The 24,808-nt window shown below is 55.0% G+C and overlaps 2 protein-coding genes across 6 annotated transcripts in view; both read left to right on the top strand.

The window, feature by feature from the left end:
* LOC116937743 (ankyrin repeat domain-containing protein 49) overlaps positions 1–24,808 on the top strand; it is a 390,193-nt gene that overhangs the window by 251,607 nt on the left and 113,778 nt on the right. The gene's annotated exons all lie outside the window — the stretch shown is intronic.
* Positions 1–24,808, top strand: part of LOC142907979 (vitamin K-dependent protein S-like) — a 147,948-nt gene that overhangs the window by 106,103 nt on the left and 17,037 nt on the right. For both annotated transcript variants that reach the window (XM_076058052.1, XM_076058051.1), the window contains 4 exons: positions 8,018–8,207; positions 10,329–10,493; positions 13,756–13,927; positions 16,976–17,193. In XM_076058052.1, the coding sequence (XP_075914167.1) occupies positions 8,018–8,207; positions 10,329–10,493; positions 13,756–13,927; positions 16,976–17,193 (745 nt within the window). The remainder of the gene's footprint in view (positions 1–8,017; positions 8,208–10,328; positions 10,494–13,755; positions 13,928–16,975; positions 17,194–24,808) is intronic.

The following is a 24,808-nucleotide window of genomic DNA, read 5'->3' as shown; positions in this document are numbered from 1 at the left end:
CTCTAATCTCTCCACTCTGTCTCTAATCTCTCCACTCTGTCTCTCATCTCTCCACTCTGTCTCCACTCTGTCTCCACTCTGTCGCCACTCTGTCTCCACTCTGTCTCAACTCTGTCTCTAATCTCTCCACTCTCTTCACTCTGTCTCCACTCTCTCCACTCTGTCTCCACTCTCTCCACTCTGTCTCCACTCTCTCCACTCTGTCTCCACTCTGTCTCCACTCTGTCTCCACTCTGTCTCTAATCTCTCCACTCTGTCTCTAATCTCTCCACTCTGTCTCCACTCTGTCTCCACTCTGTCTCCACTCTGTCTCTAATCTCTCCACTCTGTCTCCACTCTGTCTCTAATCTCTCCACTCTGTCTCTACTCTCTCCACTCTGTCTCCACTCTGTCTCTAATCTCTCCACTCTCTCCACTCTGTCTCCACTCTGTCTCCACTCTCTCCACTCTGTCTCCACTCTCTCCACTCTGTCTCTAATCTCTCCACTCTGTCTCCACTCTGTCTCCACTCTGTCTCCACTCTCTCCACTCTGTCTCCACTCTGTCTCCACTCTCTCCACTCTGTCTCTAATCTCTCCACTCTGTCTCTAATCTCTCCACTCTGTCTCCACTCTGTCTCCACTCTGTCTCCACTCTCTCCACTCTGACTCCACTCTGTCTCCACTCTGTCTCCACTCTGTCTCCACTCTGTCTCTAATCTCTCCACTCTGTCTCCACTCTGTCTCCACTCTCTCCACTCTGTCTCTAATCTCTCCACTCTGTCTCCACTCTGTCTCCACTCTGTCTCCACTCTGTCTCTAATCTCTCCACTCTCTCCACTCTCTCTCCACTCTGTCTCCACTCTGTCTCCACTCTCTCCACTCTGTCTCCACTCTGTCTCTAATCTCTCCACTCTCTCCACTCTGTCTCCACTCTCTCCACTTTGTCTCCACTCTGTCTCTAATCTCTCCACTCTCTCCACTCTGTCTCCACTCTCTCCACTCTGTCTCCACTCTGTCTCTAATCTCTCCACGCTGTCTCCACTCTGTCTCCACTCTGTCTCCACTCTCTCCACTCTGTCTCCACTCTGTCTCTAATCTCTCCACTCTCTCCACTCTGTCTCCACTCTGTCTCTAATCTCTCCACTCTGACTCTAATCTCTCCACTCTGACTCTCTCCACTCTGTCTCCACTCTGTCTCCACTCTGTCTCCACTCTCTCCACTCTGTCTCCACTCTGTCTCTAATCTCTCCACTCTCTCCACTCTGTCTCTAATCTCTCCACTCTGTCTCCACTCTGTCTCCACTCTCTCCACTCTGTCTCCACTCTCTCCACTCTGTCTCCACTCTGTCTCTACTCTCTCCACTCTGTCTCCACTCTGTCTTTAATCTCTCCACTCTCTCCACTCTGTCTCTAATCTCTCCACTCTGTCTCCACTCTGTCTCCACTCTCTCCACTATGTCTCCACTCTCTCCACTCTGTCTCCACTCTGTCTCCACTCTGTCTCTACTCTCTCCACTCTGTCTCCACTCTGTCTCTAATCTCTCCACTCTGTCTCCACTCACTCCACTCTGTCTCCACTCTGTCTCTCATCTCTCCACTCTCTCCACTCTGTCTCCACTCTCTCCACTCTGTCTCCACTCTGTCTCTAATCTCTCCACTCTGTCTCCACTCTGTCTCTAATCTCTCCACTCTGACTCTCTCCACTCTGTCTCCACTCTGTCTCTAATCTCTACACTCTCTCCACTCTGTCTCCACTCTGTCTCTAATCTCTCCACTGACTCTCTCCACTCTGTCTCCACTCTGTCTCCACTCTCTCCACTCTGTCTCGACTCTGCCTCTACTCTCTCCACTCTGTCTCCACTCTGTCTCTAATCTCTCCACTCTCTCCACTCTGTCTCTAATCTCTCCACTCTGTCTCCACTCTGTCTCCACTCTGTCTCCACTCTGTCTCTAATCTCTCCACTCTGTCTCCACTCTGTCTCCACTCTCTCCACTCTGTTTCCACTCTCTCCACTCTGTCTCCACTCTGTCTCTAATCTCTCCACTCTCTCCACTCTGTCTCCACTCTCTCCACTCTGTCTCCACTCTGTCACCACTCTCTCTCCACTCTCTCTCCACTCTGTCTCCAATCTGTCTCCACTCTGTCTCCACTCTGTCTCCACTCTGTCTCTAATCTCTCCACTCTCTCCACTCTGTCTCCACTTTCTCCACTCTGTCTCCACTCTGTCTCTAATCTCTCCACTCTCTCCACTCTGTCTCCACTCTGTCTCTAATCTCTCCACTCTCTCCACTCTGTCTCCACTCTCTCCACTCTGTCTCCACTCTCTCCACTCTGTCTCCACTCTGTCACCACTCTGTCTCCACTCTCTCCACTCTGTCTCTAATCTCTCCACTCTGTCTCTAATCTCTCCACTCTGTCTCTAATCTCTCCACTCTGTCTCCACTCTGTCTCCACTCTGTCGCCACTCTGTCTCCACTCTGTCTCCACTCTGTCTCTAATCTCTCCACTCTCTCCACTCTGTCTCCACTCTCTCCACTCTGTCTCTAATCTCTCCACTCTGTCTCTAATCTCTCCACTCTGTCTCTCATCTCTCCACTCTGTCTCCACTCTGTCTCCACTCTGTCGCCACTCTGTCTCCACTCTGTCTCAACTCTGTCTCTAATCTCTCCACTCTCTTCACTCTGTCTCCACTCTCTCCACTCTGTCTCCACTCTCTCCACTCTGTCTCCACTCTCTCCACTCTGTCTCCACTCTGTCTCCACTCTGTCTCCACTCTGTCTCTAATCTCTCCACTCTGTCTCTAATCTCTCCACTCTGTCTCCAATCTGTCTCCACTCTGTCTCCACTCTGTCTCTAATCTCTCCACTCTGTCTCCACTCTGTTTCTAATCTCTCCACTCTGTCTCTACTCTCTCCACTCTGTCTCCACTCTGTCTCTAATCTCTCCACTCTCTCCACTCTGTCTCCACTCTGTCTCCACTCTCTCCACTCTGTCTCCACTCTCTCCACTCTGTCTCTAATCTCTCCACTCTGTCTCCACTCTGTCTCCACTCTGTCTCCACTCTCTCCACTCTGTCTCCACTCTGTCTCCACTCTCTCCACTCTGTCTCTAATCTCTCCACTCTGTCTCTAATCTCTCCACTCTGTCTCCACTCTGTCTCCACTCTGTCTCCACTCTCTCCACTCTGACTCCACTCTGTCTCCACTCTGTCTCCACTCTGTCTCCACTCTGTCTCTAATCTCTCCACTCTGTCTCCACTCTGTCTCCACTCTCTCCACTCTGTCTCTAATCTCTCCACTCTGTCTCCACTCTGTCTCCACTCTGTCTCTAATCTCTCCACTCTGTCTCTAATCTCTCCACTCTGTCTCCACTCTGTCTCCACTCTGTCTCTAATCTCTCCACTCTGTCTCTAATCTCTCCACTCTGTCTCCACTCTGTCTCCACTCTCTCCACTCTGTCTCCACTCTGTCTCCTGCAAGGTGACACTGACAGCCGCTCTCTGTGGTGCTTCTATTGTTGCCTGCTCAAGGCGCGGCTCCGCCTGGAGCACGCCGCGTACCACACACACACACACGTGCCGGTGTGGTGCAGCGCGTCTTCCTCGACTCACACAGAGACTCGTAGACTCACACAGAGTCTCATAGACTCACACAGAGACTCATAGACTCACACAGAGACTCACACAGAGACTCATAGACTCACACAGACTCACACAGAGACTCATAGACTCACACAGACTCACACAAAGACTCACACAGAGACTCATAGACTCACACAGAGACTCACACAGAGACTCATAGACTCACAGAGAGACTCACAGACTCACACAGAGACTCACACAGAGACTCATAGACTCACATAGAGACTCACACAGAGACTCACAGACTCACATAGAGACTCATAGAATCACAGAGTCTCATAGACTCACACAGAGACTCACACAAAGACTCATAGACTCACAGAGTCTCATAGACTCACAGAGAGAGTCATAGACTCACACAGACTCACACAGACTCACACAGAGACTCATAGACTCACAGAGTCTCAGAGACTCACACAGACACTCATAGACTCACACAGACTCACACAGACTCACACAGAGACTCATAGACTCGCAGAGAGACTCATAGACTCATAGACTCACATAGAGACTGATAGACTCACACAGAGACTCATAGACTCACACAGAGACTCATAGACTCACACAGAGACTCACACAGAGACTCATAGACTCACACAGAGAGACTCATAGACTCACAGATTCACACAGAGACTCATAGACTCACACAGAGACTCACAGATTCACACAGAGACTCATAGACTCACACAGAGACTCACAGAGAGACTCATAGACTCACAGAGAGACTCATAGACTCACACAGAGACTCATAGACTCAAACAGAGAGACTCATAGACTCACAGATCCACACAGAGACTCATTGACTCACACAGAGACTCACAAATGCACACAGAGACTCATACACTCACACAGAGACTCACACAGAGACTCATAGACTCACACAGACTCACACAAAGACTCACACAGAGACTCATAGACTCACAGAGAAACTCAAAGACTCACACAGAGACGTATAGACTCACACAGAGACTCACACAGAGACTCATAGACTCACACAGAGAGACTCATAGACTCACAGAATCACACAGAGACTCAGACTCACACAGAGACTCACAGATTCAAACAGAGACTCATAGACTCACACAGAGACTCACACAGAGACTCATAGACTCACACAGACTCACACAGACTCACACAGAGACTCATAGACTCAAAAAGACTCATAGACTAACACAGAGACTCACACAGAGACTCATAGACTCACACAGAGACTCACACAGAGACTCATAGACTCACACAGAGAGACTCATAGACTCACAGATTCACACAGAGACTCATAGACTCACACAGAGACTCGCACAGAGTCTCATAGACTCACACAGACTCACACAGACTCACACAGACTCACACAGAGACTCAAAGACTCACAGAGACTCTTAGACTCACACAGAGACTCACACAGAGACTCATAGACTCACAGAGAGACTCGTAGACTCACACAGAGACTCACACGGAGACTCATAGACTCAAACAGAGAGACTCATAGACTCACAGATCCACACAGAGACTCATTGACTCACACAGAGACTCACAGATTCACACAGAGACTCATAGACTCACACATAGACTCATAGACTCACACAGAGACACAGAGACTCACAGAGACTCATAGACTCACACAGAGACTCACACAGAGACTCATAGACTCACACATAGACGCATAGACTCACACAGAGACTCATAGACTCACACAGAGACACAGAGACTCACACAGTCTCATAGACTCACACAGAGACTCACACAGAGACTCATAGACTCACACAGAGACTCACACAGAGACTCATAGACTCACACAGAGACTCACAGACTCACACAGAGACTCACACAGAGACTCATAGACTCACATAGAGACTCACACAGAGACTCATAGACTCACATAGAGACTCATAGAATCACAGAGTCTCATAGACTCACACAGAGACTCACACAGAGACTCATAGACTCACAGAGTCTCATAGACTCACAGAGAGAGTCATAGACTCACACAGAGACTCACACAGAAACTCATAGACTCACACAGACTCACACAGAGACTCATAGACTCGCAGAGAGACTCATAGACTCATAGACTCACATAGAGACTGATAGACTCACACAGAGACTCATAGACTCACACAGAGACTCACACAGAGACTCATAGACTCACACAGAGAGCCTCATAGACTCACAGATTCACACAGAGACCCATAGACTCACACAGAGACTCACAGATTCACACAGAGACTCATAGACTCACACAGAGACTCACAGAGAGACTCATAGACTCACAGAGAGTCTCATAGACTCACACAGAGACTCATAGACTCACAGAGAGACTCATAGACTCACACAGAGACTCACACAGAGACTCATAGACTCACACAGAGACTCGCACAGAGTCTCATAGACTCACACAGACTCACACAGACTCACACAGACTCACACAGAGACTCATAGACTCACAGAGACTCATAGACTCACACAGAGACTCACACAGAGACTCATAGACTCACAGAGAGACTCGTAGACTCACACAGAGACTCACACGGAGACTCATAGACTCAAACAGAGAGACTCATAGACTCACAGATCCACACAGAGACTCATTGACTCACACAGAGACTCACAGATTCACACAGAGACTCATAGACTCACACATAGACTCATAGACTCACACAGAGACACAGAGACTCACAGAGACTCATAGACTCACACAGAGACTCACACAGAGACTCATAGACTCACACATAGACTCATAGACTCACACAGAGACTCATAGACTCACACAGAGACACAGAGACTCACAGAGACTCATAGACTCACACAGAGACGCATAGACTCACACAGAGACTCACACAGAGACTCATAGACTCACACAGAGACTCATAGACTCACACAGAGACTCATAGACTCACACAGAGACGCATAGACTCACATAGAGACTCACACAGAGACCCATAGACTCACACAGAGACTCATAGACTCACACAGAGACTCATAGACTCACACAGAGGCTCACACAGAGTCTCATAGACTCACACAGAGACTCATAGACTCACACAGAGACTCATAGACTCACACAGAGACTCACACAGAGACTCATAGACTCACACACAGACTCATAGACTCACACAGAGACGCATACACTCACACAGAGACTCACACAGAGACACAGAGACTCACACAGAGACTCATAGACTCACACAGAGACTCACACAGAGACTCATAGACTCACACACAGACTCATAGACTCACACAGAGACGCATAGACTCACACAGAGACTCACACAGAGACTCATAGACTCACACAGAGACTCATAGACTCACACAGAGACTCATAGACTCACACAGACTCACACAGAGACTCATAGACTCACACAGAGACTCATAGACTCACACAGAGACTCATAGACTCACACAGAGACTCATAGACTCACACAGACTCACAAAGAGACTCATAGACTCACACAGAGACTCATAGACTCACACAGAGACACAGAGACTCACAGAGACTCATAGACTCACACAGAGATGCATAGACTCACACAGACTCACAAAGAGACTCATAGACTCACACAGAGACTCATAGACTCACACAGAGACACAGAGACTCACAGAGACTCATAGACTCACACAGAGATGCATAGACTCACACAGAGACTCACACAGAGACTCATAGACTCACACAGAGACTCATAGACTCACACAGAGACTCATAGACTCACACAGAGACGCATACACTCACACAGAGACTCACACAGAGACTCATAGACTCACACAGAGACTCATAGACTCACACAGAGACTCATAGACTCACACAGAGACTCATAGACTCACACAGAGACGCATACACTCACACAGAGACTCACACAGAGACTCATAGACTCACACAGAGACTCATAGACTCACACAGAGACTCATAGACTCACACAGAGACGCATACACTCACACAGAGACTCACAGAGAGACACAGAGACTCACACAGAGACTCATAGACTCACACAGACTCACAAAGAGGCTCATAGACTCACACAGAGACTCATAGACTCACACAGAGACACAGAGACTCATAGACTCACACAGAGATGCATAGACTCACACAGAGACTCACGCAGAGACTCATAGACTCACACAGAGACTCATAGACTCACACAGAGACTCACAGACTCACACAGAGACTCACACAGAGACTCATAGACTCACACAGAGACACAGAGACTCACAGAGACTCATAGACTCACACAGAGACGCATAGACTCACACAGAGACTCACACAGAGACTCATAGACTCACACAGAGACTCACAGACTCACACAGAGACTCACACAGAGACTCATAGACCCCCTCCCCCACCCCCACCACCCCCACCCCCTCCCACCCCCACCCCCACCCCCTCCGCACCCGCCCGGCGTGTAGGCCAATGTCCACCTTCGAGCTGCGCACCTTCGACCCCGAGGGGTTGGTGTTCTACGGCGAGACGGGCGGCCACTCCAACTGGTTCCTGCTGGCACTGCACAATGGGCAGCTGGAGGTGCAGATGAAGGACACCAACGGCAAGCTGGTGACGACCGGGGGCAAGCCCGTCAACGACGGCCAGTGGCATCAGGTGCGCTGGTGGGGTCACGGTGGGGTCACGGTGGGGTCACGGTGGGGTCACGGTGGGGTCACGGTGGGGCAAGGCGAGGTCACGGTGGGGCAAGGCAGGGTCACGGTGGGGTCACGGTGCAGCGAGGCGGGGTCACGGTGGGCCAAGGCGGGGTCACGGTGGGGTCACGGTGGGGCAAGGCGGGGTCATGGTGGGGCAAGGCGGGGTCATGGTGGGGCAAGGCGGGGTCACGGTGGGGTCACGGTGGGGCAAGGTGGGGTCATGGTGGGGCAAGGCGGGGTCACGGTAGGGTCACGGTGGGGCAAGGCAGGGTCACGGTGGGGCAAGGCGAGGTCACGGTGGGGTGACGGTGGGGCAAGGCGGCGTCATGGTGGGGCAAGGTGGGGTCATGGTGGGGCAAGGCGGGGTCATGGTGGGGTCACGGTGGGGTCACGGTGAGGCAAGGCGGGGCCACGGTGGGGTCACGGTGGGGCGAGGCGGGGTCACGGTATGACGAGGCGGGGTCACGGTGGGGCGAGGCGGGGTCATATTGGGGCAAGTTGGGGTCAAGGTGGGGTCAAGGTGGGGCAAGGCGGGGTCACGGTGGGGCAAGGCAGGGTCACGGTGGGGTCACGGTGCGGCGAGGCGGGGTCACGGTGGGCCAAGGCGGGGTCACGGTGGGGTCACGGTGGGGCAAGGCGGGGTCACGGTGGGGCAAGGCAGGGTCACGGTGGGGTCACGGTGCGGCGAGGCGGGGTCACGGTGGGCCAAGGCGGGGTCACGGTGGGGTCACGGTGGGGCAAGGCGGGGTCACGGTGGGGCAAGGCGGGGTCACGGTGGGGTCACGGTGAGGCAAGGTGGGGTCATGGTGGGGCAAGGCGGGGTCACGGTGAGGTCACGATGGGGCAAAGCGGGGTCACGGTGGGGCAAGGCGGGGTCACGGTGGGGTCACGGTGAGGCAAGGTGGGGTCATGGTGGGGCAAGGCGGGGTCACGGTGGGGCAAGGCGAGGTCACGGTGGGGTCACGGTGAGGCAAGGCGGGGTCATGGTGGGGCAAGGCGGGGTCACGGTGGGGCAAGGCGGGGTCACAGTGGGGTCACGGTGAGGCAAGGTGGGGTCATGGTGGGGCAAGGCGGGGTCACGGTGAGGTCACGATGGGGCAAAGCGGGGTCACGGTGGGGCAAGGCGGGGTCACGGTGGGGTCACGGTGAGGCAAGGTGGGGTCATGGTGGGGCAAGGCGGGGTCACGGTGGGGCAAGGCGAGGTCACAGTGGGGTCACGGTGAGGCAAGGCGGGGTCATGGTGGGGCAAGGCGGGGTCACGGTGGGGTCACGGTGGGGTCACGGTGGGGCAAGGCAGGGTCACGGTGAGTCAAGGCGAGGTCACGGTGGGGTCACGGTGGGGCAAGGCGGGGTCATGGTGGGGCAAGGCGAGGTCACGGTGGGGTCACGGTGAGGCAAGGCGGGGTCATGGTGGGGCAAGGCGGGGTCACGGTGGGGTCACGGTGGGGTCACGGTGGGGCAAGGCAGGGTCACGGTGAGTCAAGGCGAGGTCACGGTGGGGTCACGGTGGGGCAAGGCGGGGTCATGGTGGGGCAAGGCGAGGTCACGGTGGGGTCACGGTGGGGCAAGGTGGCGTCACGGTGGGGCAAGGTGGGGTCATGGTGGGGCAAGGTGGGGTCATGGTGGGGCAAGGCGGGGTCATGGTGGGGTCACAGTGGGGTCACGGTGAGGCAAGGCGGGGCCACGGTGGGGTCACGGTGGGGCGAGGCGGGGTCACGGTATGACGAGGCGGGGTCACGGTGGGGCGAGGCGGGGTCATATTGGGGCAAGTTGGGGTCAAGGTGGGGTCAAGGTGGGGCAAGGCAGGGTCACGGTGGGGACACGGTGGGGTCACGGTGGGGCAAGTTGGGGTCAAGGTGGCGTGACTTTGATGATCATGCTGATGACAGTGCTCATGACACTGCTCATGACACTGCTGATTACGTGTATGACAGCGACGACGATGATGATGATGACATTGATGACATTGATGACGATGATGCCGCTGATGACGATGATGCCGCTGATGATGCTGATGGCACGGCCGACGATGACGCTGACGATGTGGATGACGTTGACGACGCCGCTCGCCCCCGTACAGGTGTCGGTGGAGAAGACGCTGAGCCACGTGATCGTGAAGGTGGACGGCGAGGAGGTGATCAACGTGAACAACCCGGGGCACATCTCCAACGGCGTGGACCCCAACTCGGAGCTGGAGATCAGCGTGGCCGGCCTGCCGCCCAGCGCACCGGACATGCTGAGGCCGGTGGGGACAGACGCACGGGGAGAGACGCGGGGGGAGAGACACGGGGGGGGAGAGACGCGGGGGGAGAGACACCGGGGCGGGGGAGAGACACGGGGAGAGAGAGACGCGGGGGGAGAGACACGGGGGGAGAGACACCGGGGTGGGGAGAGACACGGGGGGAGAGACGCGTGGGGAGAGATGCGGGGAGAGAGACGCGGGGGGAGAGACACCAGGGGAGACGCGGGAAGAGAGACACGGGGGGAGAGACGCGCGGGGAGAGAGATGCGGGGGGAGAGACACCGGGGGAGACGCGGGAAGAGAGACACGGGGGGAGAGACGCGGGGGGAAAGACACGGGGAGAGAGACGTGTGGGGAGAGACACGGGGAGAGAGACGCGGGGAGAGAAACACGGGGGAGAGACACGGGGGAGAGACACGGGGAGAGAGACGCGCGTGGGGAGAGACACGGGGAGAGAGAGACGCGGGGAGAGAGACGCAGGGAGAGACGCGGGGAGAGAGACGCGGGAGAGAGAGGCCGGGGGGAGAGGCACGGGGGAGAGACACGGGGGAGAGAGATGCGGGGGGGGGGGGGGGAGACACGGGGAGAGACGCGGGGAGAGAGAGACACGGGGAGAGAGACACGGGGAGAGAGACGCGGGGAGAGAGAGACGCGGGGAGAGAGAGACACGTGGGGAGAGACGCGGGGAGAGAGACATGCGGGGGGAGAGACGCGGGGGGTGAGACACGGGGAGAGAGACACGGGGAGAGGCGCGGGGGAGAGACACGGGAGAGACACGGGAGAGAGATGCGGGGGGGGGAGAGACGCGGGGAGAGACGCGGGGAGAGAGACGCGGGGAGAGAGACAGGGAGAGAGACGCGGGGAGAGAGACACGGGGAGAGAGAGACGCGGGGAGAGAGACACGGGGGGAGAGACACGGGGGGAGAGACACGGGGGGAGAGACACGGGGAGAGAGACACGGGGATAGAGACGCGGGGAGAGAGACGCGGGGAGAGAGACACGGGGATAGAGACGCGGGGAGAGAGACGCGTGGGGAGAGACGCGGGGAGAGAGACATGCGGGGGGAGAGACGCGGGGGGTGAGACACGGGGAGAGAGACACGGGGAGAGGCGCGGGGGAGAGACACGGGAGAGACACGGGAGAGAGATGCGGGGGGGGGAGAGACGCGGGGAGAGACGCGGGGAGAGAGACGCGGGGAGAGAGACGGGGAGAGAGACGCGGGGAGAGAGACACGGGGAGAGAGAGACGCGGGGAGAGAGACACGGGGGGAGAGACACGGGGGGAGAGACACGGGGGGAGAGACACGGGGAGAGAGACACGGGGATAGAGACGCGGGGAGAGAGACGCGGGGAGAGAGACACGGGGAGAGAGACATGCGGGGGGAGAGACGCGGGGGGTGAGACACGGGGAGAGAGACACGGGGAGAGGCGCGGGGGAGAGACACGGGAGAGACACGGGAGAGAGATGCGGGGGGGGGGAGAGACGCGGGGAGAGACGCGGGGAGAGAGACGCGGGGAGAGAGACGGGGAGAGAGACGCGGGGAGAGAGACACGGGGAGAGAGAGACGCGGGAGAGAGACACGGGGGGAGAGACACGGGGGGAGAGACACGGGGGGAGAGACACGGGGAGAGAGACACGGGGATAGAGACGCGGGGAGAGAGACGCAGGGAGAGAGACACGGGGAGAGAGACACGGGGATAGAGACGCGGGGAGAGAGATGCGTGGGGAGAGACGCGGGGAGAGAGACATGCGGGGGGAGAGACGCGGGGGGTGAGACACGGGGAGAGAGACACGGGGAGAGGCGCGGGGGAGAGACACGGGAGAGACACGGGAGAGAGATGCGGGGGGGGGAGAGATGCGGGGAGAGACGCGGGGAGAGAGATGCGGGGAGAGAGACGGGGAGAGAGACGCGGGGAGAGAGACACGGGGAGAGAGAGACGCGGGGAGAGAGACACGGGGGGAGAGACACGGGGGGAGAGACACGGGGGGAGAGACACGGGGAGAGAGACACGGGGATAGAGACGCGGGGAGAGAGACGCGGGGAGAGAGACACGGGGAGAGAGACACGGGGATAGAGACGCGGGGAGAGAGACGCGTGGGGAGAGACGCGGGGAGAGAGACATGCGGGGGGAGAGACGTGGGGGGTGAGACACGGGGAGAGAGACACGGGGAGAGGCGCGGGGGAGAGACACGGGAGAGACACGGGAGAGAGATGCGGGGGGGGGGAGAGACGCGGGGAGAGACGCGGGGAGAGAGACGCGGGGAGAGAGACGGGGAGAGAGACGCGGGGAGAGAGACACGGGGAGAGAGAGACGCGGGGAGAGAGACACGGGGGGAGAGACACGGGGGGAGAGACACGGGGGGAGAGACACGGGGAGAGAGACACGGGGATAGAGACGCGGGGAGAGAGACGCGGGGAGAGAGACACGAGGAGAGAGACACGGGGAGAGAGACATGCGGGGGGAGAGACACGGGGGGAGAGACACGGGGAGAGAGACGCGGGGAGAGAGACGCGGGGAGAGACGCGGGGGGAGAGACACGGGGACAAAAACCGCCATTCGCCACTAATTGGCGAAGTCACCTCGGCGCCTGTGCCAGGCTAGGTGCACGTTGATACTGTCACGTGAAGTGTCGAAGGCCCGCCGGCAGGAGGTCACGGGACAGACCCAGCAGGTGCCACGGTGTTGGCCGACTGAGATGACCGGTAGATGCACCACCATCTGTACCGCCCCTACTGTGCCAGGCTAGGTGCAGGAGGAGGTCACGGGGCAGACCCAGCAGCCTGTTAGAGGTTACACGGGGGAGCTTTGTCTGTGTCTACCTTCACAGGTGCTGCTTCTACTCGCTACTAACAGCACTTGCCCCTACAGCCTGTTAGAGGCTACACGGGGGAGCTTTGTCTGTGTCTACCTTCACAGGTGCTGCTGCTACTCGCTACTAAGAGCACTTGCCCCTACAGCCTGTTAGAGGTTACACGGGGGAGCTTTGTCTGTGTCTACCTTCACAGGTGCTGCTTCTACTCGCTACTAACAGCACTTGCCCCTACAGCCTGTTAGAGGCTACACGGGGGAGCTTTGTCTGTGTCTACCTTCACAGGTGCTGCTGCTACTCACAGCACTTGCCCCTACATCCGGTTAGAGGCTACACGGGGGGAGGGGGAAACTTTTACCTTTTTACCTCTACATCCTCCTCCTCCGACCCCCCCTGCCCCCCTCCTGCCCCCCACTGCCCCCCATGCCCCCCCCCCGCCCCCCACTGCCCCCAGATGAACGTCCGTCTGGACGGCTGCATCCGCAACTGGGACTGGATGGGCCAGGACACGGCGTGGATCTCTGGGGCTCTGCGTGACGAGCCAAGCCGTCAGTGTTACCGCAACGTGGAACCGGGCTCCTTCTTGCCTGGAGCAGGGCACGCCGAGTTCAACACTCTCTCTTACGGTGAGCGGCAGGCACCACTCCCTACTCACCACTCCCTACTCACCACTCCCTACTCACCACCACCACCATCACCTACTCACCACTCCCTACTCACCACTCCCTACTCACCATCACCACTACTCACCACTACCCCTACTCACCATCACCACTACTCACCACTCCCTACTCACCACTCCCTACTCACCATCACCACCACCATCATCACCTACTCACCAACCCCTACTCACCACCACCACCACCATCCCCTACTCACCACTCCCTACTCACCACCACCACCATCCCCTACTCACCAACCCCTACTCACCAACCCCTACTCACCAACCCCTACTCACCACCACCACCATCATCACCTACTCACCAACCCCTACTCACCACCACCACCACCATCCCCTACTCACCAACCCCTACTCACCACCACCACTACTCACCACTCCCTATTCATCACCACTCCCTACTCACCACCATCACCTACTCACCACTCCCTACTCACCACCACCACTACTCACCACCACCACTACTCACCATCACCACTACTCACCATCCCCTACTCACCATCACCTACTCACCATCACCACCACCATCACCTACTCACCAACCCCTACTCACCACCACCCCTACTCACCACTCCCCTACTCACCACCCCCTACTCACCCTCCCACTACTCACCACCAGCCCCTACTCACCCCACCCTACTCACCCTCCCCCTACTCACCACCATCCCCTACTCACCATCCCCTACTCACCCTCCCACTACTCACCACCAGCCCCTACTCACCCCACTCTACTCACCCCCCCCCCCTCCCGTGTGCCCCCCCCACTGCCCTCTCCCCACAACTTTTGCGGCTCCAAATTGCGAGAAACTCTCACGGTGGCTAGGAGATGTTGACTACCTCGCCTGGTACACAGGAGGTCGTGGGTTCGATCCCGACCATAACGATGCCTGCTGCTGCTGCTGTATATTTGGAGTCTGCGTGTCTCTCTCATCATCACCACGGTGGCTAGGAGATGTTGACTACATCGCCTGGTACACAGGAGGTCGTGGGTTCGATCCCGACCCTGACGACGCCTGCTGCTGTATATGTGGAGTCTGCGTCTCTCTCATCATCACGGTGGCTAGGAGATGTTGACTACCTCGCCTGGTACACAGGAGGTCGTGGGTTCGATCCCGACCCTGACGACGCCTGCTGCTGTATATGTGGAGTCTGCGTGTCTCTCTCTCATCATCACGGTGGCTAGGAAGATGTTAACTACCTCGCCTGGTGTGCAGGAGGTCGTGGGTTCGATTCCGACCATGACAAAGCCTACTGCTGCTGCTGCTGTAGATTTGGAGTCTGCGTCTCTCTCATCATCATCATCATCACGGTGGCTAGGAGATGTTGACTACCTCGCCTGGTACACAGGAGGTCGTGGGTTCAATCGCGACCCTGACGATGCCTGCTGCTGCTGTATCTTTGGAGTCTGCGTTTCTCTCTCTCTCATCATCACGGTGGCTAGGAAGATGTTAACTACCTCGCCTGGTGTGCAGGAGGCCGTGGGTTCGATACCGACCATGACGAATCCTACTGCTGCTGTTGCTGTATATTTGGAGTCTGAGTCTCTCTTTCTTTCATCATCACCACGGTAGCTAGGAGATGTTGCCTACCTCGCCTGGTCTACAGGAGGTCGTGGGTTCGATTCCGACCATGACGAAGCCTACTGCTGCTGCTGCTGTATATTTGGAGTCTGCGTCTCTCTCTCATCCCCACGGTGGCTAGGAGATGTTGACTACCTCGCCTGGTGTGCAGGAGGCCGTGGGTTCGATACCGACCATGACGAATCCTACTGCTGCTATTGCTGTATATTTGGAGTCTGAGTCTCTCTTTCTTTCATCATCACCACGGTAGCTAGGAGATGTTGCCTACCTCGCCTGGTCTACAGGAGGCCGTGGGTTCGATACCGACCATGACAAAGCCTACTGCTGCTGCTGCTGTAGATTTGGAGTCTGCGTCTCTCTCATCATCATCATCACGGTGGCTAGGAGATGTTGACTACCTCGCCTGGTGTACAGGAGGTCGTGGGTTCGATTCCGACCATGACGAAGCCTACTGCTGCTGCTGCTGTATATTTGGAGTCTGCGGCTCTCTCTCTCTCTCATCCCCACGGTGGCTAGGAGATGTTGACTACCTCGCCTGGTCTACAGGAGGTCGTGGGTTTGATACCGACCATGACGAATCCTACTGCTGCTGTATATTTGGAGTCTGAGTCTCTCTTTCTTTCATCATCACCACGGTAGCTAGGAGATGTTGACTACCTCGCCTGGTGTACAGGAGGTCGTGGGTTCGATTCCGACCATGACGAAGCCTACTGCTGCTGCTGCTGTATATTTGGAGTCTGCGTCTCTCTCTCTCTCTCATCCCCATGGTGGCTAGGAGATGTTGACTACCTCGCCTGGTCTACAGGAGGTCGTGGGTTCGGTTCCGACCATGACGATTCCTACTGCTGCTGCTGCTGTAGATTTGGAGTCTGCGTCTCTCTCTCTCTCTCATCCCCACGGTGGCTAGGAGATGTTGACTACCTCGCCTGGTGTGCAGGAGGTCGTGGGTTCGATCCCGACCATGACGAATCCTACTGCTGCTGCTGCTGTATATTTGGAGTCTGAGTCTCTCTTTCTTTCATCATCACCACGGTAGCTAGGAGATGTTGCCTACCTCGCCTGGTCTACAGGAGGTCGTGGGTTCGATTCCGACCATGACGAAGCCTACTGCTGCTGCTGCTGTATATTTGGAGTCTGCGTCTCTCTCTCATCATCATCACGGTGGCTAGGAGATGTTGACTACCTCGCCTGGCATACAGGAGGTCGTGGGTTCGATCCCGACCCTCACGACAACGCCTACTGCTGCTGCTGCTGTATATTTGGAGTCTGCGTCTCTCTCTCTCTGTCTCTCTCACCCCGCGGCGGTCGCGTGGATTTTACTCCGAGTCGTCCGGGATTTTTGTCCCCTTCCCCCATTCATTCTTGCTGCCGCCCCGCTCGCCTCTCGCCCCCCCCCCCCCCCCCCCCCGGCGCAGCCGTGCGGAAGCCGTCGGCCGTGGGACCGTCGGCGGAGGGCGACGCCGACGGTGACGGGTGGCGGCTGCAGCTGCGGCTGGAGCTGCGTCCGTCACGTGACCAGGCCGTGCTGGTGGCGTTGGTGCGCAACGGCACGGACGCGGAGCTCACGGTGGCGCTCACGCACGCGGCGAGGGGCGCCGTCGGGACGCCGGCGCGGCAGCAGCAACTCGTGCCGGTACCACCGCCGCCGCCGCCGCCGGACGCCGGACGCCGGACGCCGGACGCCAAACCGCCGCCGCTGCCGCGGCCGCCGCTAGCCACCGCCAACATCGCGGCCACGGCCACCGCTAGCACTGCGAACAGCGGCAATAAGCTTCCTGCGGCACAAACACCGCCGTTCCACTATGGTGGAGTGTTGAGTCTATGGTGCAGTGTTGGGTCTATGGTGCAGTGTTGAGTCTATGGTGCAGTGTTGAGTCTATGGTGAAGTGTTGAGTCTATGGGCAGTGTTGAGTCGGTGGGCAGTGTTGAGTCTATGGTGCAGTGTTGAGTCTATGGTGAAGTGTTGGGTCTATGGTGGAGTGTTGAGTCTATGGTGCAGTGTTGAGTCTATGGTGCAGTGTTGGGTCTATGGTGGAGTGTTGGGTGTATGGTGCAGTGCTGAGTCTATGGTGCAGTGTTGAGTCTATGGCGCAGTGTTGAGTCTATGGCGCAGTGTTGAGTCTATGGTGCACTTGCTGAGTCTATGGCGCACTGCTGAGTCTATGGTGCAGTGTTGAGTCTATGGGCAGTGCTGAGTCTATGGTGCAGTGTTGAGTCTATGGTGCAGTGTTGAGTCTATGGTGCAGTGTTGAGTCTATGAAGCAGTGTTGAGTCTATGGTGCAGTGTTGAGTCTATGAAGCAGTGTTGAGTCTATGGTGCAGTGTTGAGACTATGGTGCAGTGTTGAGTCTATGGTGCAGTGTTGAGTCTATGAAGCAGTGTTGGGTCTATGGTGCAGTGTTGGGTCTATGGTGGAGTGTTGAGTCTATGGTGAAGTGTTGTGTCTATGGTGCAGTGTTGAGTCTGTGGTGCAGTGCTGTGTCTATGGTGGAGTGTTGAGTCTATGGTGCAGTGTTGAGTCTATGGTGTAGTGTTGAGACTGTGAAGCAGTGTTGAGTCTATGGTGCAGTGTTGAGTCTATGGTGGAGTGTTGAGTCTATCGTGCAGTGTTGAGTCTATGGTGGAGTGTTGAGTCTATGGTGCAGTGTTGAGTCTATGGTGCAGTGTTGAGTCTATGGTGCAGTGTTGAGTCTATGGTGCAGTGTTGAGTCTATGGGCAGTGTTGAGTCTATGGTGCAGTGTTGAGTCTATGGGCAGTGTTGAGTCTATGGTGCAGTGTTGAGTCTATGGTGCAGTGTTGAGTCTATGGTGCAGTGCTGACTCTATGGTGCAGTGATGAGTCTATGGTGCAGTGTTGAGTCTATGGTGAAGTGTTGAGTCTATGGTGCAGTGTTGAGTCTATGGTGCAGTGTTGAGTCTATGGTGCAGTGTTGAGTCTATGGTGCAGTGGTGAGTCTATGGGCAGTGTTGAGTCGGTGGGCAGTGTTGAGTCTATGGTGCAGTGCTGAGTCTATGGGCAGTGCTGAGTCTATGGGCAGTGTTGAGTCTATGGTGCAGTGTTGAGTCGGTGGTGCAGTGTTGAGTCGGTGGTGCAGTGTTGAGTCTATGGTGCAGTGTTGAGTCTATGGTGCAGTGTTGAGTCCATGGTGCAGCGTTGAGTCTATGGTGCAGTGCTGAGTCTATGGTGCAGTGCTGAGTCTATGGTGCAGTGTTGAGTCTATGGTGCAGTGTTGAGTCTATGGTACAGTGTTGAGACTATGGTGCAGTGTTGAGTCTATGGTGCAGTGTTGAGTCTGTGGTGCAGTGTTTAGTCTGTGGTGCAGTGTTGAGTCTATGGTGCAGTGTTGAGTTTATGGGCAGTGTTGAGTCTATGGGCAGTGCTGAGTCTACGGGCAATGTTGAGTCTATGGTGCAGTGTTGAGTCTATGGTGCAGTGGTGAGTCTATGGGCAGTGTTGAGTCGGTGGGCAGTGTTGAGTCTATGGTGCAGTGCTGAGTCTATGGGCAGTGCTGAGTCTATGGGCAGTGTTGAGTCTATGGTGCAGTGTTGAGTCGGTGGTGCAGTGTTGAGTCGGTGGTGCAGTGTTGAGTCTATGGTGCAGTGTTGAGTCTATGGTGCAGTGTTGAGTCCATGGTGCAGCGTTGAGTCTATGGTGCAGTGCTGAGTCTATGGTGCAGTGCTGAGTCTATGGTGCAGTGTTGAGTCTGTGGTGCAGTGTTGAGTCTATGGTGCAGTGTTGAGTCTGTGGTGCAGTGTTTAGTCTGTGGTGCAGTGTTGAGTCTATGGTGCAGTGTTGAGTTTATGGGCAGTGTTGAGTCTATGGGCAGTGCTGAGTCTACGGGCAATGTTGAGTCTATGGTGCAGTGTTGAGTTTATGGGCAGTGTTGAGTCTATGGGCAGTGCTGAGTCTACGGGCAATGTTGAGTCTATGGTGCAGTGTTGAGTCTATGGTGCAGTGGTGAGTCTATGGGCAGTGTTGAGTCGGTGGGCAGTGTTGAGTCTATGGTGCAGTGCTGAGTCTATGGGCAGTGCTGAGTCTATGGGCAGTGTTGAGTCTATGGTGCAGTGTTGAGTCGGTGGTGCAGTGTTGAGTCGGTGGTGCAGTGTTGAGTCTATGGTGCAGTGTTGAGTCTATGGTGCAGTGTTGAGTCCATGGTGCAGCGTTGAGTCTATGGTGCAGTGCAGAGTCTATGGTGCAGTGCTGAGTCTATGGTGCAGTGTTGAGTCTGTGGTGCAGTGTTGAGTCTATGGTGCAGTGTTGAGTCTGTGGTGCAGTGTTGAATCTGTGGTGCAGTGTTGACTCTATGGTGCAGTGTTGAGTCTATGGTGCAGTGTTGAGTCTATGGTGGTGCAGTGTTGAGTTTATGGTGCAGTGTTGAGACTATGAAGCAGTGTTGAGTCTATGGGCAGTGTTGAGTCTATGGGCAGTGTTGAGTCTATGGGCAGAGCTAAGTCTATGGTGCTGTGTTGAGTCTATGGGCTGCTGAGTCAGTGGTGCAGTGTTGAGTCCATGGTGCAGTGTTGAGTCTATGGGCAGTGTTGAGTCTATGGTGCAGTGTTGAGTCTATGGGCAGTGCTGAGTCTATGGTGCAGTGTTGAGTCTATGGTGTAGTGTTGAGTCTATGGGCAGTGCTGAGTCAGTGGTGCAGTGTTGAGTCTATGGTGCAGTGTTGAGTCTATGGACAGTGTTGAGTCTATGATGCAGTGTTGAGTCTATGGGCAGTGCTGAGTCAGTGGTGCAGTGTTGAGTCTATGGTGCAGTGTTGAGTCTATGGTGCAGTGTTGAGTCTGTGGTGCAGTGTTGAGTCTGTGGTGCAGTGCTGAGCCTATGCTGCAGTGTTGAGTCTATGGTGCAGTGTTGAGTCTATGGCGCAGTGTTGAGTCTATGGTGCAGTGTTGAGTCTATGGTGCAGTGTTGAGTCTATGGTGCAGTGCTGAGTCTATGGTGCAGTGTTGAATCTATGGTGCAGTGTTGAGTCTATGGGCAGTGTTGAGTCTATGGTGCAGTGTTGAGTCTATGGGCAGTGTTGAGTCTATGGTGCAGTGTTGAGTCTATGGTGCAGTGCTGACTCTATGGTGCAGTGATGAGTCTATGGTGCAGTGTTGAGTCTATGGTGAAGTGTTGAGTCTATGGTGCAGTGTTGAGTCTGTAGTGCAGTGTTGAGTCTATGGTGCAGTGTTGAGTCTATGGTGCAGTGTTAAGTCTATGGTGCAGTGTTGAGTCTATGGTGCAGTGGTGAGTCTATGGGCAGTGTTGAGTCGGTGGGCAGTGTTGAGTCTATGGTGCAGTGCTGAGTCTATGGGCAGTGCTGAGTCTATGGGCAGTGTTGAGTCTATGGTGCAGTGTTGAGTCGGTGGTGCAGTGTTGAGTCGGTGGTGCAGTGTTGAGTCTATGGTGCAGTGTTGAGTCTATGGTGCAGTGTTGAGTCCATGGTGCAGCGTTGAGTCTATGGTGCAGTGCTGAGTCTATGGTGCAGTGCTGAGTCTATGGTGCAGTGTTGAGTCTATGGTGCAGTGTTGAGTCTATGGTACAGTGTTGAGACTATGGTGCAGTGTTGAGTCTATGGTGCAGTGTTGAGTCTGTGGTGCAGTGTTTAGTCTGTGGTGCAGTGTTGAGTCTATGGTGCAGTGTTGAGTTTATGGGCAGTGTTGAGTCTATGGGCAGTGCTGAGTCTACGGGCAATGTTGAGTCTATGGTGCAGTGTTGAGTCTATGGTGCAGTGGTGAGTCTATGGGCAGTGTTGAGTCGGTGGGCAGTGTTGAGTCTATGGTGCAGTGCTGAGTCTATGGGCAGTGCTGAGTCTATGGGCAGTGTTGAGTCTATGGTGCAGTGTTGAGTCGGTGGTGCAGTGTTGAGTCGGTGGTGCAGTGTTGAGTCTATGGTGCAGTGTTGAGTCTATGGTGCAGTGTTGAGTCCATGGTGCAGCGTTGAGTCTATGGTGCAGTGCTGAGTCTATGGTGCAGTGCTGAGTCTATGGTGCAGTGTTGAGTCTGTGGTGCAGTGTTGAGTCTATGGTGCAGTGTTGAGTCTGTGGTGCAGTGTTTAGTCTGTGGTGCAGTGTTGAGTCTATGGTGCAGTGTTGAGTTTATGGGCAGTGTTGAGTCTATGGGCAGTGCTGAGTCTACGGGCAATGTTGAGTCTATGGTGCAGTGTTGAGTCTATGGTGCAGTGGTGAGTCTATGGGCAGTGTTGAGTCGGTGGGCAGTGTTGAGTCTATGGTGCAGTGCTGAGTCTATGGGCAGTGCTGAGTCTATGGGCAGTGTTGAGTCTATGGTGCAGTGTTGAGTCGGTGGTGCAGTGTTGAGTCGGTGGTGCAGTGTTGAGTCTATGGTGCAGTGTTGAGTCTATGGTGCAGTGTTGAGTCCATGGTGCAGCGTTGAGTCTATGGTGCAGTGCAGAGTCTATGGTGCAGTGCTGAGTCTATGGTGCAGTGTTGAGTCTGTGGTGCAGTGTTGAGTCTATGGTGCAGTGTTGAGTCTGTGGTGCAGTGTTGAATCTGTGGTGCAGTGTTGACTCTATGGTGCAGTGTTGAGTCTATGGTGCAGTGTTGAGTCTATGGTGGTGCAGTGTTGAGTTTATGGTGCAGTGTTGAGACTATGAAGCAGTGTTGAGTCTATGGGCAGTGTTGAGTCTATGGGCAGTGTTGAGTCTATGGGCAGAGCTAAGTCTATGGTGCTGTGTTGAGTCTATGGGCTGCTGAGTCAGTGGTGCAGTGTTGAGTCCATGGTGCAGTGTTGAGTCTATGGGCAGTGTTGAGTCTATGGTGCAGTGTTGAGTCTATGGGCAGTGCTGAGTCTATGGTGCAGTGTTGAGTCTATGGTGTAGTGTTGAGTCTATGGGCAGTGCTGAGTCAGTGGTGCAGTGTTGAGTCTATGGTGCAGTGTTGAGTCTATGGACAGTGTTGAGTCTATGATGCAGTGTTGAGTCTATGGGCAGTGCTGAGTCAGTGGTGCAGTGTTGAGTCTATGGTGCAGTGTTGAGTCTATGGTGCAGTGTTGAGTCTGTGGTGCAGTGTTGAGTCTGTGGTGCAGTGCTGAGCCTATGCTGCAGTGTTGAGTCTATGGTGCAGTGTTGAGTCTATGGCGCAGTGTTGAGTCTATGGTGCAGTGTTGAGTCTATGGTGCAGTGTTGAGTCTATGGTGCAGTGCTGAGTCTATGGTGCAGTGTTGAATCTATGGTGCAGTGTTGAGTCTATGGGCAGTGTTGAGTCTATGGTGCAGTGTTGAGTCTATGGGCAGTGTTGAGTCTATGGTGCAGTGTTGAGTCTATGGTGCAGTGCTGACTCTATGGTGCAGTGATGAGTCTATGGTGCAGTGTTGAGTCTATGGTGAAGTGTTGAGTCTATGGTGCAGTGTTGAGTCTGTAGTGCAGTGTTGAGTCTATGGTGCAGTGTTGAGTCTATGGTGCAGTGTTAAGTCTATGGTGCAGTGTTGAGTCTATGGTGCAGTGGTGAGTCTATGGGCAGTGTTGAGTCGGTGGGCAGTGTTGAGTCTATGGTGCAGTGCTGAGTCTATGGGCAGTGCTGAGTCTATGGGCAGTGTTGAGTCTATGGTGCAGTGTTGAGTCGGTGGTGCAGTGTTGAGTCGGTGGTGCAGTGTTGAGTCTATGGTGCAGTGTTGAGTCTATGGTGCAGTGTTGAGTCCATGGTGCAGCGTTGAGTCTATGGTGCAGTGCTGAGTCTATGGTGCAGTGCTGAGTCTATGGTGCAGTGTTGAGTCTATGGTGCAGTGTTGAGTCTATGGTACAGTGTTGAGACTATGGTGCAGTGTTGAGTCTATGGTGCAGTGTTGAGTCTGTGGTGCAGTGTTTAGTCTGTGGTGCAGTGTTGAGTCTATGGTGCAGTGTTGAGTTTATGGGCAGTGTTGAGTCTATGGGCAGTGCTGAGTCTACGGGCAATGTTGAGTCTATGGTGCAGTGTTGAGTCTATGGTGCAGTGGTGAGTCTATGGGCAGTGTTGAGTCGGTGGGCAGTGTTGAGTCTATGGTGCAGTGCTGAGTCTATGGGCAGTGCTGAGTCTATGGGCAGTGTTGAGTCTATGGTGCAGTGTTGAGTCGGTGGTGCAGTGTTGAGTCGGTGGTGCAGTGTTGAGTCTATGGTGCAGTGTTGAGTCTATGGTGCAGTGTTGAGTCCATGGTGCAGCGTTGAGTCTATGGTGCAGTGCTGAGTCTATGGTGCAGTGCTGAGTCTATGGTGCAGTGTTGAGTCTGTGGTGCAGTGTTGAGTCTATGGTGCAGTGTTGAGTCTGTGGTGCAGTGTTTAGTCTGTGGTGCAGTGTTGAGTCTATGGTGCAGTGTTGAGTTTATGGGCAGTGTTGAGTCTATGGGCAGTGCTGAGTCTACGGGCAATGTTGAGTCTATGGTGCAGTGTTGAGTCTATGGTGCAGTGGTGAGTCTATGGGCAGTGTTGAGTCGGTGGGCAGTGTTGAGTCTATGGTGCAGTGCTGAGTCTATGGGCAGTGCTGAGTCTATGGGCAGTGTTGAGTCTATGGTGCAGTGTTGAGTCGGTGGTGCAGTGTTGAGTCGGTGGTGCAGTGTTGAGTCTATGGTGCAGTGTTGAGTCTATGGTGCAGTGTTGAGTCCATGGTGCAGCGTTGAGTCTATGGTGCAGTGCAGAGTCTATGGTGCAGTGCTGAGTCTATGGTGCAGTGTTGAGTCTGTGGTGCAGTGTTGAGTCTATGGTGCAGTGTTGAGTCTGTGGTGCAGTGTTGAATCTGTGGTGCAGTGTTGACTCTATGGTGCAGTGTTGAGTCTATGGTGCAGTGTTGAGTCTATGGTGGTGCAGTGTTGAGTTTATGGTGCAGTGTTGAGACTATGAAGCAGTGTTGAGTCTATGGGCAGTGTTGAGTCTATGGGCAGTGTTGAGTCTATGGGCAGAGCTAAGTCTATGGTGCTGTGTTGAGTCTATGGGCTGCTGAGTCAGTGGTGCAGTGTTGAGTCCATGGTGCAGTGTTGAGTCTATGGGCAGTGTTGAGTCTATGGTGCAGTGTTGAGTCTATGGGCAGTGCTGAGTCTATGGTGCAGTGTTGAGTCTATGGTGTAGTGTTGAGTCTATGGGCAGTGCTGAGTCAGTGGTGCAGTGTTGAGTCTATGGTGCAGTGTTGAGTCTATGGACAGTGTTGAGTCTATGATGCAGTGTTGAGTCTATGGGCAGTGCTGAGTCAGTGGTGCAGTGTTGAGTCTATGGTGCAGTGTTGAGTCTATGGTGCAGTGTTGAGTCTGTGGTGCAGTGTTGAGTCTGTGGTGCAGTG

The sequence above is a fragment of the Petromyzon marinus genome (genome assembly GCF_048934315.1).
Source record: "Petromyzon marinus isolate PM22_M1 ecotype Great Lakes invasive population chromosome 67 unlocalized genomic scaffold, UKy_Petmar_22M1.pri1.0 chr67_unloc.6, whole genome shotgun sequence".
Classification (NCBI taxonomy): Eukaryota; Metazoa; Chordata; class Hyperoartia; order Petromyzontiformes; family Petromyzontidae; genus Petromyzon; species Petromyzon marinus.
Note: the sequence above shows the minus strand (reverse complement) of the source record. Positions and strands in the feature narration are given on the sequence as shown.